At 41.3% G+C, this 16,104-nt stretch overlaps 1 protein-coding gene and 1 non-coding gene across 8 annotated transcripts in view; one reads left to right on the plus strand and one right to left on the minus strand.

The window, feature by feature from the left end:
* The first annotated feature begins 3,762 nt into the window (after positions 1-3,762).
* MARF1 (meiosis regulator and mRNA stability factor 1) overlaps positions 3,763-16,104 on the plus strand; it is a 40,663-nt gene continuing 28,321 nt past the window's right edge. For 4 of the 7 annotated variants that reach the window (XM_024744296.1, XM_024744300.1, XM_024744297.1 and 1 more), the window contains exons 1-7: positions 3,763-3,848; positions 7,528-7,729; positions 9,872-10,555; positions 11,312-11,486; positions 12,567-12,793; positions 13,860-13,977; positions 14,536-14,708. In XM_024744296.1, coding sequence (XP_024600064.1) covers positions 7,586-7,729; positions 9,872-10,555; positions 11,312-11,486; positions 12,567-12,793; positions 13,860-13,977; positions 14,536-14,708 — 1,521 coding nt within the window. In that variant the 5' untranslated portion in view covers positions 3,763-3,848; positions 7,528-7,585. The remainder of the gene's footprint in view (positions 3,849-7,527; positions 7,730-9,871; positions 10,556-11,311; positions 11,487-12,566; positions 12,794-13,859; positions 13,978-14,535; positions 14,709-16,104) is intronic. The other 3 variants (XM_024744298.1, XM_024744302.1, XM_024744301.1) reach the window with 2 other exon arrangements.
* LOC112399477 (small nucleolar RNA SNORA25) lies at positions 7,311-7,437 on the minus strand. Its single transcript, XR_003003232.1, has one exon. It is a non-coding gene; the product is annotated as a small nucleolar RNA SNORA25 (small nucleolar RNA).

Genomic DNA, 16,104 nt, shown 5'->3' on the forward strand with positions numbered 1-16,104 from the left:
CCTCGGCCAATCAGCGCCGAGCAGCGCCTTTTGGAAACTTTTTTCCCAGGGCCCGGGCGCGGCCTGGCCACGCGGCGGCCCTGGGCGGGCTGGCGGGAGGGGCCCTGGGAGGCTCCCGCTACTGGGCAGGGTTCTGGCCCGCCTTGGAGGCTAGAGGGTGTTCCCTGGACACCGGGGGAACGGGCTGGGATTTGCGGGCCACGCACTTCAAGAAAATATGACTCGCCCCCCTTGACAGCGGTTGCATTTTCCTGTTCTTGGCTTTTCCCCAAAGCAGATAGAAGGACAAAGATCTAGGTCCAGTGAGGATAAGCAATGCCCCAGGTCCTCCCCACAACTTTACAACCAATATAAAATTTTCTTTTTTTTTTAAGACCTTTTGATGTGGACCATTTTTAACATCTTTATTGAATGTGTTATAATATTGCTTCTATGTTATGTTCGGTTTTTTGGCTGGGAGGCATGTGGGAATCTTAGCTCCCCCACCAGGGATGGAACCCCAACCCGGAACCCACACGCTCCGTGCATTGGAAGGCAAAGTCTTAATCACTGGACTGCCAGGGAAGTCCCACAACCAATATAACAATTTTCACATCATTATCTTCTTCTTCAAAGGCAGCAAAACTCCTTTACAGGAGTTTGTTTTCGAGGCTGGCTTTGAATCCTTGCTCTGTCCCTTAGTAGCTGTGTGATCTTGGGCAAGTTATTCTCTCTGTGACTTACTTTACTCATCTATAAAATGGGGTTATGCAGAGACGAAATGAGTCAACTTGGCATTTGCAAAACGTTTAGGACAGTGCCTAAGCACATAGTTAAGTACAATCTATGTAGTGATCGTGATTTTTCAATTGGTTATCTAGGTCAGGCATAATGCTAACTTCTTGATGTTCACCAACGAATATTTATTGAACACTCACTTATATCAAAATAAATGTCAGACAAGACACCTGTCCTCAAAGGGCTTATAGTACTAAAAGGACACTAAATCAGCAAACAGAAACAGTGAAATAATGTCAGATGCTAATAAGTGCTATGACTAAAGCAAGGTCATATGATAGAAAGGGGCTGGGGAGGGGTCCCTGCAGATAGAATGTCAGGGAAAGCCACTCTACCAGGTGACAATGGAGCTGAGACCCAGATGATGAGAACCACAGGAAAGCACTTTTATGGTCCTCATTTTAAAGCTGAGAAAAGGGTGCAGGAAGTTAAATGCATTGCCCAAGGTTTCACAATTAATAAACAACAAATCAGACTTCAAAGCTGGGTCTGTTTGACTCCTACACTGGTGCTCTTCAGCACAATGCTACAGGCAGAGATCTTAGCTGCTTTGAGGCCCCCAACCAGTCATAGAATCCCTCCTGCATCCCTGCCATGGTTAAGAATGACCTTTAATTCTACTTCGACTCCTTGCTACTTCCTGAAAGAAGCTCAGAGATGCAAAAGGGAACTACCACTTACATCAACGGGGTTAAGTATCAAAGTGTCTTTTAGGAAACTTCCATCCTGGCCCCAAATGCTAATAAATCATTTGCACGCCCTTGACACTTTCCAGAGCCTCACCATTCTGTGAGGTTTCTGGGCAGAGAATAATCACCCCAGTTTAAAGATAAACTGAACCACAAGTTGATGAGCTATCAGTACTGACTACATGACATTAAATCATTTAAACCAGTTGATTTTCAATTTCCTTCATTTTTCCATTAAAAATAAAAGGGAGAAGATATTGAAATGATTATCATTAAACTCCTCTTCAGGAATAGGTGTTTAGGTAAATGGGTTTGTTATTGGATAAAACCTTAAAAAAATGAAAGGGAAATTTTGGTATACTTTAAAACTTTTTTCTCTCTATTCAATTTGTTTTCCTTGTAGCTTTCAGATATTAATGAGCAGAAAGTTGGGTTTCTCTTGCTTAAATTCTACCATCATAATTTATTATTTCAAAACACTAAACTTTTCATTAGCCTTCCATTTAGTATGATTGATAACATTTTTATTTACTGCATTTACTTACTGACACCAGGCACAGCTCTGGACTTGAAAGAATGCCAAGCAATGTCAAACAAAATGTGTCTGATCTTTATTTTATGGCTACAACCTTTTTTAAAAAGCAATTTTAAAATCCACAATTATTTTGTTTCCTTTTTATATTTTTAGTTAGTACTGTCTGTGTTCAGAGATACTCAACTAGAATGAAAAGGAGAGAAAAAAATCTCTAAAGAGAAGCATATTTTTTGGTACTGTGAAAAAAACAAAACGCTAGAAACAGGGTTGCTTTTCATCTGTTCTAATTCCCACTTGGAGAATACTACCACACACAGACACAATGAAGATTTACTCAGCAGTAATAAATACCTAAGCAGGCAGATGATGTGTGGACTTGTCATCTGCCTTCTGGAAATGGAATACAAGCACAAAGGGTTCTTCAGCTATGTGTTTGATCTTGCCCTCCACAATACCTGTCTACAAGGACGTCTACAGGGATGTATCAGCTTCCCCTGAAATCTCCCCCACTTAATGTGGATTGCCTCATGAAGTTGCCTCACAGTACAGACTTCAGGGGGAAAAAAGTTCTCTTTTGGCAATTTTTACTTGCTGATCCTTATGCAAAGTTAACCTGTTTCTTAGCAAACTTCAGAAATAATCTTTTACGTAGCATTCGGCTATTGCATCGTAAACTGTCTAGATTTAAAATATATATGCTTTGTTTTTCTCCCAATTTGCAACAGGAAATAGTGAGTAGCTGGTAGTTTCAGAAATGTCCGTTGTGCCTACTTAAAAACAATTAAAAAAAAATTTCAAATATAAGTAAAGAATCTGAAGCAAAAAAACCCAAAACAAAAACCCCCCAAAACCAAAAAACCCCAAACATGGCAAATCTAGTCACCAAAAACACAAGCTGTTATTGGCTTCACATGGCTTTTGCAACTATAAAGTCTCCTTTTTGCTCACCTAAGTGGGCACTGGAAAAGCTGTAATCATTTGCAACGAGCTTTGGACCAGGACTTAAAAAAATCACGTTTTCTTACTTAAGTCATGAGGACCTCTTAATTGTTGGTGACAAAATCCAGCCTAGTCTTGGCACAGGCTTTCTTTTTGCCAGCTGGATCACAACTTCTCGAGGCGCCCTGCCGGCCCGAAGGACCTCGCGGGCAGCCCAGTTGGCAGTTATTTTTTTCTCCACTCGCCGCTAGGTTGCACTAGATGAAGGATGCTGTAGCAAATATGCGTCATTTAATTTAAAAAAAAAAAAGTAGGGTCATCACGTGACAAGAGTAAGAGAGAAAAAAAGCCAAAACGATCAGGTTTTTCATCAAAATCCCTTTTAAGTCGCCTTCCCTCAAAAGCCCGAAAGAGCTGAACGGTGACAAATCCCGGTTGGCAGATTTTTTCCCCGGGTTCCACCTCACAAGCACCCTAAATCTCCGCTTTCAGGTTCCTTCCCACGCCACAACGATAAGCCAGCGGCAAGGCTTTCTTAAACTGTTGGTTTTCGCCAAAAATGCCGAGGTAGGCCCCCGGGAAGGTCCCTATTTAGGGGTTTATCGGGAGGGGACTGAGCCTGACGAGGCTGCAGGGCCGCGAGGCCCCGCCCCCCCCGGGGTTCCCAGCACGCCCCGCGCGGGGAGGACGCGGCGGCGGGGGAGGGGCGGAGGAAGGGGCGGAGGCAGGGAGGAGAGAAGGGCGTCGGTTTTGCGACAGGGGCGGTGCGGTGCGGAAGCGGAAGTGGAGGGTGCGCTTGGCGGCGGCGGCGGGAGCTGCGGAGTCGGGAATCAAAACAAAGGGCCTGGGGGGGGTGGGGGGAAGGCGGTGGGGCCGGAATGTGAGCGGAGGTTGAGCCGGCGGCTGAGGTGAGTTTGCTGGCAGCGCTGGGAAGTAGTCCCCGACGCGTCCAGTGCTCTGGGGCCACCAGGCTGGAGAGGGGGAGAGCGTCCCCTCCTTTTGCCTGTTGCCGGCGGGGGTGGGGGAGGTTGGGTGGTATGAGGGGAAGGAATGGGACCCACCGGGCAAGCCCCCGCTACAGGTTCGAGTTGTCTCCCTTTCGGGTCAATTCACGACTGTCATTGCAGCGCCTCTGCTGCCCTTTGGGGGTGTTTGGCTCCCTGCCCACACTTGTCTCCTTTCTCCCTTTGGGGCCCTCCAGGTGTGGAGAGCAACCCTTCTTGTTGGAAGTTTAAGAGAGGAAGAGAACAGCTGGTGTTTTTGCAACCCTCCCGCCCCCCAGCGTTTTGCACCCTCCTCGGTCTATCAGCACTCCCTAGGGTGTAGCCTCTGGCTTGACTGAGCGTTGAGTTGTCTTAGGACTTGAACCACTCCCAATAATTGTACTGCGACACTGTGATACACCTTTTAGAGTTTCCCTGGCACCTTTCTGTTATTACCTAGAGCTTTCAAGTTACATCTTTTGCACTTTCTAACATCTCTGAGCATAAATATTCTGTTTTGCATACAGGGAAACTGAAACCTAAATGGGCTTCTGAGGCATTTATTGAACTTTGCATTCATTCACCAGTTGTTGTTGGGTGCCAGACACTGTGCTAGGTGCAGGAGATACAATAATGAATAAGAAAACATGATCCATATGTACTACCATGGAGTTTATATTTACGTGGGGGAGACAGATAATAAAAAAGCAAGCAACTAAGATAATTTTAGGAAGAAGAACTGTGAAAAACAACAGAAATACCCAGGAATGGGATGCGGTGATGTGGGGTGTTGAGGACTAGATTGGGTGTTGAGAGAAGGCCACTGCTAAATTTTCTACTTTGTCTCATTTAATACAAACAACAACCTATGAAGGTGCTACTATTACCATCAGGCCCATTTTACAGATGGGATCTGAGGTTCAGAGAGGTTGCGCGTTGTCCAAAGCTGCACAGATAGGAAGCGGCAGAATTGGGGATTGATAGGAGGACAGTCTGATGTCACAGTCTGGGCTCTCAACCACTATCTGAATTGCTCAAAGACTGAGAGATAATGGCGGAAGTGAGACTTCCACTCAAATCAAACAGAACTTGCTTTGACTACCTGAATTACATCATGTAATTCCCAGGAATATTTAGGAAAACTTCCGGGTGCAGGCCACTAACAAGCTAATACGTTTATACTTTCTGTTGCTCGTGTTGAGCGATACCAGAGGTACCTTGGTGTGATAGAAAGAGGTGGACAAGCCTGGTTCTTTTCCCTTTCTATTGTGTGATCTTGGTCAAGTTACATAATTTCATTTAACTTCTGTTTCTCCTCTGTAAAAATGTGGCTAATTTCTCCCTTGTCTTTCTCACAGATTTACTGTGGGAAAAAAGATGACATAAATGGATTGCAGTGTCTGGTTGTTTCCTTCATTGTATGCCTTGTGCCAAGCACAGGCTTACTACATAGTAGATACTAAGTAAATATTTGCTGAATGAGGAAATAAATAATGTTAAACAAAAAAGCTTTGTAAACTGTATTTTACTTGACACCTTAGCTCACTTTCAGGATTGGCCTTGAAGGGGCTTGAGAGAGCATGTTGAAGTTGTGTATGTCGTGAACATCACAAATTCTCAGGCTCTAGAGAGAAGATAGGGTATATGAGGTCTGTATTTAATAGGAAGAACAAGTACCATAATTTACTATCATTGTGGCAGTTAACTCCATCTCTGTCTCCACATTAGCTCCAGTTTTTGTAGGTAAATAGCTGCTTTATTCATTCCCTCATTCAACAAATATTTCCTTAGTATATACTATGTAGGAGCCCCGTGCTTGGCACAAGCCATACAGCGGTGAAGACAAACAGATGGTGGCATCTTTTATCTGATTTTTTTCCCCCATAGTAATGCTTTGAGGTGGGCAGGGGAGAAATTAGGCACACTTGACTGAGGAAGAAACTGAAACTTAATAAAGTTTTGTAGCTTCTACATAAGGGCCAAATAGTAAATATTTTTGGCTCTGTAGGTATATGATCTACAGTCTCTGTTGCAAATAATTAACTCTGCAGTTGTAGTGCAAACATAGCCATAGGACTTCAATAAGCTTGGCTGTGTTTCAAATACAACTAGTCATAGACACCGAAATCTGAATTTCATATAGCTTTGTCACAAAATATTGTTTTGATTTCTCCCAAGAATTAAAAAATGTGAAACACATTCTTAGTTCGCAGGCCATTTAAATACAAGCAGTGGGCCGGTTTTGGCTATAGTTTTAGGCAGTAGTTTGCCTACCCCTGCTTTTTGTGATTGGTTTTCCTGTATCTTAGACATAGTGCTTATATAGTCATCTCTCCCCTCATTGGACTATGTAGATGTTGAAATCTCTTGAAAAGAGCATCTTATCAGGGAGATAGCTAAAAGAAATTCTTCTCTATATGCCCAGAAATTTCTGAAAGATAAATTAATAACCTTAAAATGGCCATTGTCGGTAAGAGTAGGAGGTGGTTGGGGCATGGTGGCGAGGGCTTGGAAATGAGACTTCCTTGTCCTTACCACTGGCAGGCCGCCTCTGTGCCCAATGGCTACTACTGATTGGATCTGCTTTTATCGTATCATTTAAGACTTGTAGAGTGTTGTTGCTCTGGAGTAGATAAGAGCACATCTGGGACTTGAGATTTCTCTGTTAGATTTTTGGTGGTATAGCAGATTCCACTTTCATAACAAGTAAACTAAGAGGTTGGTTCGACTTGTTTTGTAGCCGAATCAAATTCAAAGTCCACAGAGGTCACTTAATTTGGACCTTCAATACTCATATCAAAGACACAGTGGGATAGATTGCTCTGAAATCAATTTCACGATCTTACATAATTGGGAATGAGGACATGTGGTTGTTCTTTTACTCAAATTATATGCTGTCTTCTGTTAACTTTTTGAATCTCCCAAGTAGAGTGTTTAGTGAGGGATAGTCGAGAAGAATTAAGAAATATTATATAGAAAACATCTGCTGTGGGCTGGAGGACTTGCCTCCAGCCAAGTGAAGAGGAGAGGTTTCTCTCCCGGTTATGCAGGTGTCCAAGATGTGGCTACTTCTCTCAAGCATGGCTGAAAAGAAATAGGGCTCGTCCAGAGTTCATTTTTGTTTGAAGACCTATGAAACGTAAGGAATGGAAGATGATAGACTTTTTAAAAAATCAGGTTGATGTAGTTAGGGTTCAAGCATAAATAGTCAACCAAGTTTACCAATTTTAGTAAGCTGTAATATGTTTTGATAGCTATTCTACTTGTGTTCCTTAAGATCTGACTTGTTGGGAGCCATTGCACCATAATTTTTTTTTCTTAACTTGGAAGACATTTACATTTATTTTTACTTTCCCACATCACTAATCCTGGATATGAGTGGCTAAATCTTGTATCTCCATCAGGAAAACATAGCACCACTGAGTGGCTGTTACATCCTATGGAAAACTCAGTCTTTGGTCACAGCATTAAGAGTTCCTGGATTTGGTCCCATCAGCCCTCTTTGCAATGACCTATACACCATAAATATAGTTGTAGTCTCAGATTTCAGTAATAAAATTTGTACTTATGCAAATAAATAATATTTAAATCTCATTCTTAACAGGGTGGAAGAATGAAAGAAAAGAAAGATGAAAGAATGTTGAACCACTTTGTATGGCTGTATGATGGAAGGAAACGGAACTGAGAACTCCTGCAGTAGAACACTTGGATGGCTTCAACAAGATAATGATGCTAAGCCATGGCTTTGGAAATTCTCTAATTGCTTTTCTCGTCCTGAGCAAACGTTGCCACTTAGTCCCCAAACGGTAACTATGTGCAAGACTAAGGACATAGCAAATTCTTAATGCAAATAGATGAGAGATCCATTTGGTCTGGGGCAGTCTCTCTCCCTGGAGTCTGTGCTAAATTTTCTCTTGCATCCTGCTTATATTACTCCTTGTAGCACATTATTGTAATTCCTGACTCAATGAAGGCACAATTTTTTAACTCCTGTACTTACACACTAAGCAACAATAGATGCTTTAAATATTTGATGTTAAAATTTTGGAAAGATTTGTTTCTCATTAACGTCACAGATTCCAAAGACAAAATCCACATTGTAGAGTAAGACCGGAGGAAAGTACAAAATAGATATTGTTTTACGGTAGCCTTCTGAGTTTTGTGTCTTAAAATCAAGGAAAGATTGATAGGATTTGTTGATAGTCTTTTTCTGTTCAAGATTTCTCTTGAATATTTAAATATGTCTAGAACTTTTTCTTTTGTCTTTTCGTAGTGATTTTGACGTTTTCTGATTTTATTTCCTTCATCGTTATCACTTTTTTTTTTGCTATTGTACTTGGGATTTAAGTGAGACTTTACTATGAATTTATATAAGGGTATTGATAATGACTTTTAAAAAAAATCTATTCCCTGTCTTCTCCAGTTTTTCATTATATAGTTACCTTTGTCGCATGGCATCAGTAATTGGAGTTATTTCAGAAGTATTTTACCTCAGGGACAGTTTGCACTGAGGGCTGGCAGCTCAAGCAGGTTCCTGGGGTGGCAGATATAGCCCTAACAGAGTCACAGGACACGGAATTGCACTGTCACCTTTACAGATCCAGAATCTCGATTTTGTCAGTGGTACCCAGAATTGAGTACGTTCAGGAAGACCAACTCACAGTAACCCTGCCCATAAGAGCCAGATCTATATAAATCATAATGCCAGTGAGTTAATTTCCAGCCTGAACTGTAATTATCAAGAGGGCAGAACACACTGCTTGTTGGCTGGTGAGACCATTGCTATTACCTCCCTTTTAGGAAAAGTAACTGAAAATCCAAATTTCTCCCGTATTAGTATACCCTCCCATAGCAGAAGGACTGAAATCATAGCAGTCAGATGAACCTTTCTATGCTCTAAGGGATGAGCATGTCTCAATCACTATATCAGGGCATCCCCTTCATCTTAATAGTGCCTGCACTCAGCCAATAAATGTTGTTGATTTGTCGGATCCCCTTTCAGTGGCCAGGTACTCTGCTGAGTGCTTTATGTTTACTATTTAATTTTACCCTTCTAACAAATGTAGTAGGTCCATTCTGTTGTTCCCAGTTGAAGGATGGTAAAATTGAAGCATAAAGAGGTTAGGTTAAGTCACTAACCCAAGGTCATAAAACTATTTAGTATCATCTTCAAACCCAGGTCTCTGACACCAATGCAATGCTATAACCTTTATAAGCGTACCAGCCTCATGTGTCTATGTTACAGGCATATGACAAACTATTTCTCTTTTATCTTTTTCCCAGATAGTTTTCTAATTACTCTAATTCTTTCCACTGGTTACAAAATAATTGTTGGCATTATGGCTTTAGGTCATGATACCCCAGGGTTTGCTAAATGTCATCAGCAACACGTTTAAAACCTATTCATGGATGGGCCACTTGGGCAGATGGCTGAGCTCATCCGTAGTGCTTGATACCTTCTCCCCTGGAGGACCTTACTAAAACCACCTAGCTCTGACTGCACAAACTATTAAGTATTTTCCTCAAGGCGCTTTGCTTATAAGCCGTCTTTAGTGAATACTTTTATGACTGTGTTGTTTTTCATACCACCTATTTTGTCTTCAGAAGACACTGAGAGGCAAGGGGAAGTTATCAAAGGGAAGACACTGAGACATGGTTGGTTAATCAGGCTTGTTGAATATGTAAACAGACCCTCTCCCCAAGTCTCTTAAAATTCAGGAAGGACACAGTTGTAATTTTAGTTGTCTGTTTCAATGTTCACCTCCTGCTGAAGAATGCTCCTGGTTTTAGCTGCCATTCCATTTTTGTGGTTGTGATTTTGTGTGGTTATGACGGAGTGATGTATATAGGTTTGAACACTGTTTCCATTTTTTAATGCAATCAGATGTGAGTAACCCCAAGTCACTAGCCTCATAAAATTAATTTGTGTTCTGGTTTTCTTTTCTCAGAAAGATTACATGGAGAACAAGAAAGTTGCTGTGGAATTAAAGGATGTACCATCTCCCCTTCATGCTGGCTCTAAACTTTTTCCAGCAGTCCCACTTCCAGATATCCATTCTCTTCAGCAACCTAAAATACAGCTTTCAACTGTCCCCAAAGTAAGCTGCTGTGCCCATTGCCCTAATGACCCCTCCACTTCGCCAATGCGTTTTGGTGGTGGCGGTGGCGGAGGGACTGGTAGCTTGATTCCCCCAGGCGCACTGTTAGACTCGCAAAGCACCAGGACAGTCACGTGTCAGGTGGGGTCAGGGTTTGCTTTCCAGTCTGCATCTTCACTCCAGAGTGCCTCAGCTAGGAACAGTTTGGCCAGCGTTGCAAGTGACTTTCCCAGCATGTGTCTAGAAAGTAATCTCTCTCCCTGCAAACACCTGCCCTGTTGTGGAAAGCTCCATTTCCAGTCATGTCATGGTAATGTGCACAAGCTGCATCAGTTTCCAGCTCTCCAGGGCTGCACCTCCTCCGCTGGCTATTTCCCCTGTTCTGATTTCACAAGTGGGGCTCCCGGGCACTTGGAAGAGCACATTTCACAGTCGGAGCTAACGCCTCACTTATGCACCAACTCTTTGCACCTAAATGTGGTACCTCCGGTTTGTTTAAAGGGCTCACTTTACTGCGAAGACTGCCTCAACAAGGTTTGTATCTTTTTATTTGTTATGTTGGGTGCAGCTAAGGTTTGAGGAATGACTTTTTTAAAATACTAATGGATATATCTTGAAAAAAATCTTTTTTGTGAGTGGGGTCAAAGACTCTTTCGTGATGTGGCTTTCTCCCCATCAGCATAACTCCTTCTGGTCCTGAAAGAAAGCAAAGGGTAAAATGGGGGGGACCATTCAAAAAAGTACAGAGTAATTATTTAGTTTATGCTCTTAGAGTCTCCTGTAATAAATCTACTTCTTACGTGTGAACCTAGCTTGGCAAAGCCTCGTGTTCTGTTCAGTCTTTAAAGGCTAGAGCACAATTGTGATTTCTTATAGCTAACACTCACTTGATACATGGACCCATTCTTGTAAAACTGCATGTTGTCCCTTTGTAATAATTTGGGGAACTTGAAACTTGGTCTCAGTCACACCCAGTGTTCAGGTAAAGACGTTACTTCCTTTTATGTAAAGTGTGTCTGAGGGTCTCCACCGTAGCAGACACATGGCCCAGAATGTAAAGGTCTGATCATGTGAATATCTTCCCTGATCATTTCAAGTCACTTTGGAAGTGAGTTTATGCATTGGTAGCTGATAGTTCTGGGAAAGGTGATTTGAAAATACGTTTTATCAGAGATTAGCAGGTGGAAAGGAGAAACACTTAGAATGTGTTTTCAGTTGTTATGTGTAACTCTAGGTTCTGAAATAATGTATCTGAAACCTCCTCCTCTTTTTAAAAAAATTTTAAAACAGCCGGCAAGAAATAGTATAATTGATGCTGCTAAAGTCTGGCCAAATATACCACCTCCAAATACTCAAACTGCACCTGTTACTATTCCTCTGTGTAATGGCTGTGGAACCAAAGGAACAGGGAAGGAGACCACGTTGTTATTGGCGACCAGTCTAGGCAAAGCTGCTTCGAAATTTGGTAAATGACAGTATGGTGTAAAATGTGCATATTAGTTTTCAATACCTGATACTAACACTGCATTTAATCACCTTTAAAAAGATTCCTTGTGGTTCTAAAGCTACTGTGTGTGAGTCTCCATTTCCATCTCTTGGTAAAGATCTTTTTATCCTTATAGACCAATAGGTCAGTTGCCATTAATGTTGGGCTGATGCTATTTGAGACCAGAAGCTGTGTATAGAAAAATGAGGAGTATATTAGGAGAAATAAGTGCTGGAAGGGACTTGGTGTCAACTTAGGTTCATAATCACACTTGTTGGTTGTATGCTCCCTAGACATACTTAGTATTTAGAAAGATTTAGTAATGGCTGATGAAAAACAGTATTTGAAAACCTAAGATCATTTCCCCAAAAAGTAATTGATATATTTTATCTTTAAAAAACATTTTTTAAAAACTTGAATCAGATATGAATGCAGTGTTAAAAATCATTTAAAATCAAGGACAAGGGAATTCCCTGGCGGTCCAGTGGTTAGGACTCCGAGCTTCTACTGCAGTGGGCACGGGTTGGATCCCTGGGTAGGGAACTAAGATCCAGCAAGCGCTGCGACGCAACCAGAAACAAACAAACAAACAAATGTGCTTTAAAAATAAAATAAAATAAAGGATGATAACAACTTCACGGTCCGTCTCCTCTTCATTGTTCTCCCACACTGAGTCGGTAGACAAGTGTGGGTGGAGCATGAAGGTCAGGTCTCAGAGCTGCTGCGTCCATTCACCTATGTGTTAGTGTTAAGAGGAGCATAACTGGTCAGTGTGAGAACGCCTCATGCTTTGTGATGGATTTATTGTGGGCTTAAAGTGACTTGATCTTTAGATTTGTTCTCTCCTGAAAAATGGGAATAATCACTTAGAGATACTATGGCAACTTGGGGTTGTTTGTCTTATTAGACCAGCCATTGAGGTTGGTATCCTTAAATTTAACATTAGTCAATAATTTCATTTTCCTGCCCCTAAGAATAAGAGGTAGCTACCTGTTATTTTTATTTGAATGTCTTACCTCTTTTTTACCATTGTAATTGAAAATGTTAACATTTCTTAAGGGTCACCAGAAGTTGCGCTAGCCGGACAGGTGCTAGAAAACTTACCCCCCATTGGAGTTTTTTGGGATATTGAAAATTGCTCAGTCCCCTCTGGCCGCTCAGCTACTGCAGTTGTACAAAGAATTCGTGAGAAGTTTTTTAAAGGCCACAGAGAAGCAGAATTCATTTGTGTGTGTGACATCAGTAAAGAAAACAAAGAAGTTATTCAAGAACTGAATAATTGCCAGGTAAAAAAAAAAAAGAATTTTTATCTATTTTGGTAGAAGAATAAGCATGTGTGATTTTTTTTAAGAATTCTAATTGAAAATTTGTTTAATAATATGCATTTGTGCTAAGTTTGTAAATAAAGGAAAATAGCAAAAGATTATCTCTTAATTAGGTACTAGAAATCATTTAATCATGTCTGATCTTTCAACAAGGCTGCTTATATGTGACTAGTGCTTTCCTAGTATAGTGGTTACCTATGTATCACTTCCTTTGATTTTCATAACTGCTTTGTGAACAAGGCTCATAGGATTTATTATTTGGAATTTACAAATGAAAGGGCCCAAGAGGTGAAGCAACTTTTTTAAGATCATATGGCCGTAAGTGGATGAGCTTAGATTTAAATCCAGATTGTCTGACCCCAAAGTCTGTTCTCTTCAGCTGGAACCAGAATCAAGTTCTTTTGACTTTCAGACAAGTAATTCCATTGATATGCCATATTCCTGCCTAAAATTATATAGTTCTGTTCCTTGTGAAAACTAATAAATCCTATTTTGTATTGTATGTAGTTGAGGCACCTCTCAAACCTTTCCTTCCTTTGGAGACTTTAATATGAGCCTGATAGTTTTAACAGGAATAAACACATTTTAGCTCCCTTAGGGGCAGATGCCTCTCTTCTTCCACCACCTGATGGTGGAAGCCATAGACGATGAATAGAAGTGACATCAAATACAGCCCCAAATCGTACCTTAATTATATATCATACCTCTGCCACCCACAAAATTGTTGGCAAAAGATACTAGAGAGAGCTAGTTTACTTCACATTTCACTTTCTTTTCTTTATTTTCTGAAAGGGGGATGGATGAAGCAGAAAAGCAGAAGATTAGAAACTAGGGATAAGGATCCAGTTAATTTGTCTGGAGAACTGAAGTGGAAATTATTGAGATTTGACTGTAATTTTTTTCCATTCCTAAGTGGCAGTAATAATAAAAGTTTCCTCAAGAACTGTCTATTAAGAGGCGGGCAGAATGTGTAGTGATTTTCTAACCTCAGCTCTTTCTCATTTGTCCTTATTATAAATTAATGCAGGTAACCGTTGCCCACATCAATGCTACTGCAAAGAACGCTGCTGACGACAAGCTCCGCCAGAGCCTCCGAAGGTTTGCAAATACTCACACTGCTCCTGCCACTGTGGTTCTTGTGTCAAGTAAGTGTAGAAACATCTGCTAATTTCAGCTAAACTCACTGTGTGTGAATTATCATAGAAACCAAAATATGTTAAAGTAAAATGTGCCCCCAGAGACGCTGAAATACACAGGACATTTTATGCTTATCTTTGAAAACTGTTTAGAAAAAAAATGGGTCTACGTGGATTTCTGTATTTTTCTCCTTGGAACTTGATTAAGGATTCTTGCAGGACCAAGTTTATTAAAGAAAATGTAATTTTTTTAATCCTGGGGGCCCCGTATTGCTAATTTTAAAAATCTAAGATGAAGTTGGGGCTCCTCAGAGTATTAACATTTGCTCCGTTTTACTCCTGGAAGTAACGTGTCTTGGGGTTCAGTATAAGTATATGTAAAATTGTCTTACCATGTTACTCCTTCTGATATGAAATGCGTTCCTGTTCTAGAAAGGGGTGGGGGTGGCAACTTAGAATACAATCCTGCCATTCCTTCCTTCTCAGTAGATGTCATTAGAGTTACCTCTCTCTGTCAGGTGTTTCTAATGTTTGGGGATGGGGGTTGGGCTGTACCTTGTCTTTCAGCTGATGTCAATTTCGCATTGGAACTTAGTGACCTGAGACACAGGCATGGTTTCCACATAATTTTGGTCCATAAAAACCAGGCCTCAGAAGCACTGCTGCATCATGCTAATGAGCTGATCAGATTTGAAGAATTCATTTCCGACCTGCCCCCCAGGTTACCAGTAAAGATGCCAGTAAGTGGGTTTGTGTTCTTTCTGCCATATTCTAGTTGAGATTACAGAGGCTCAAGACAGCCCTTCATAAGGGGTCTCCAAGCCCAGGTGAGGCTGTTCTTTATAGTAGGCTGGCCAGATTTTGAAACAGGCCTAGAAACTTTCTTCTCTTACAGATATTCAGAGAATTGATATGTATGCATTTTGCTTTTATTATTTTCACAATGTCATAGGGAACTGACTTTCAGATTTACCTTACTGACAACCACTTGCCAGTGTCTACAAAGCTAGCAATGTTTTGTGCCAGCGGGATGGAAGTAATGGAATGAGAGTTATTACTCTTTTTGCTTCTAGGTTTCAAGGGTAAAGAATATGATGATGGTTTGCACATACTGGTGTGGTTGGAGTCAAATAAGCAGTGATAGTACAGTTGTGGCACTTAATCCTGAAGCTCCAGCAGGCCTCTGAGCCTGTTTTCTATGGTTGTGGTCCCTGGCATGCATGGGCACAATGAGGAGTAGTGGTCGCTACACCTGTAGCCTGGTAAGCCACTTGACAGGAGAAAGTGCACATGTTTCCAGCAGGCTGAGTATTTCTCATAGTCTTGTTTAGGATAAGAATGTTTACTGCAACACTGAGCTTGTGTTTAAGCTGTCTGGAGACTATATGTGCAACTTTTAAACAGTAATAACAGAGAGGAGCTATAGTGTGGATGGTCCAGAAGGGTGGGCAATCCCATTCATGAAATGCAGTTTTAACGTATTTTAATAACTTTAGGATTACAGAAGCACTTTAGGAATGATCTCACCCAACCTCCTCATTTTAGAGAGGAGGAAGTCAGCACTTAGAAAAAGTAAGCAAGCCGCTGGAGGTCCCACAGCGTGATGGCAGCAGAACCGAGACTGCCCCCCCCGCCCCGCCCCCAGATTCAGGCATTTGCATTGCTGGCCCCACTGCATTGCCTGATACCCAACAAGATCAGAGCCTGGCCGGAGATTAAACACATGCTAAGGATAATCCGCAGTTGGGGATACCAGAGTCTGGCCCAAGGAGTAACATACGTAGGCCCTACTTCAGGCTTTGGAGCTGCTCTCCTGATTCACTTTTGTTGTTCTTCATTATGTTTCTAGTCTTTTGGCTATAGCTACATTTCCTCTATTTCGCTTGTGTTTGGCACTCACTTTTTTAATCCGGAAGGCCTTTAAGTCGATTGTAGTATTTTAGGTGAGAGATTGCCCACTGTAGAGATCCTTATTCCTTATGATTTACAAAAAAATAAAAAGACCGATTATTCAGTACGTTTCAATCTTGCCACTTATTTTTTTCTCATTCGCCAGAGTGATAATTTTAGATACATTTCTCTTCTTCCATGTTTTTCAGTCTAAGTAAGTTTACCCTCTCCCGTGGAAATCTCTGT

Source organism: Neophocaena asiaeorientalis, unplaced genomic scaffold, assembly GCF_003031525.2.
Source record: "Neophocaena asiaeorientalis asiaeorientalis breed wild unplaced genomic scaffold, Neophocaena_asiaeorientalis_V1.1 scaffold91, whole genome shotgun sequence".
In the NCBI taxonomy this organism is placed as follows: Eukaryota; Metazoa; Chordata; class Mammalia; order Artiodactyla; family Phocoenidae; genus Neophocaena; species Neophocaena asiaeorientalis.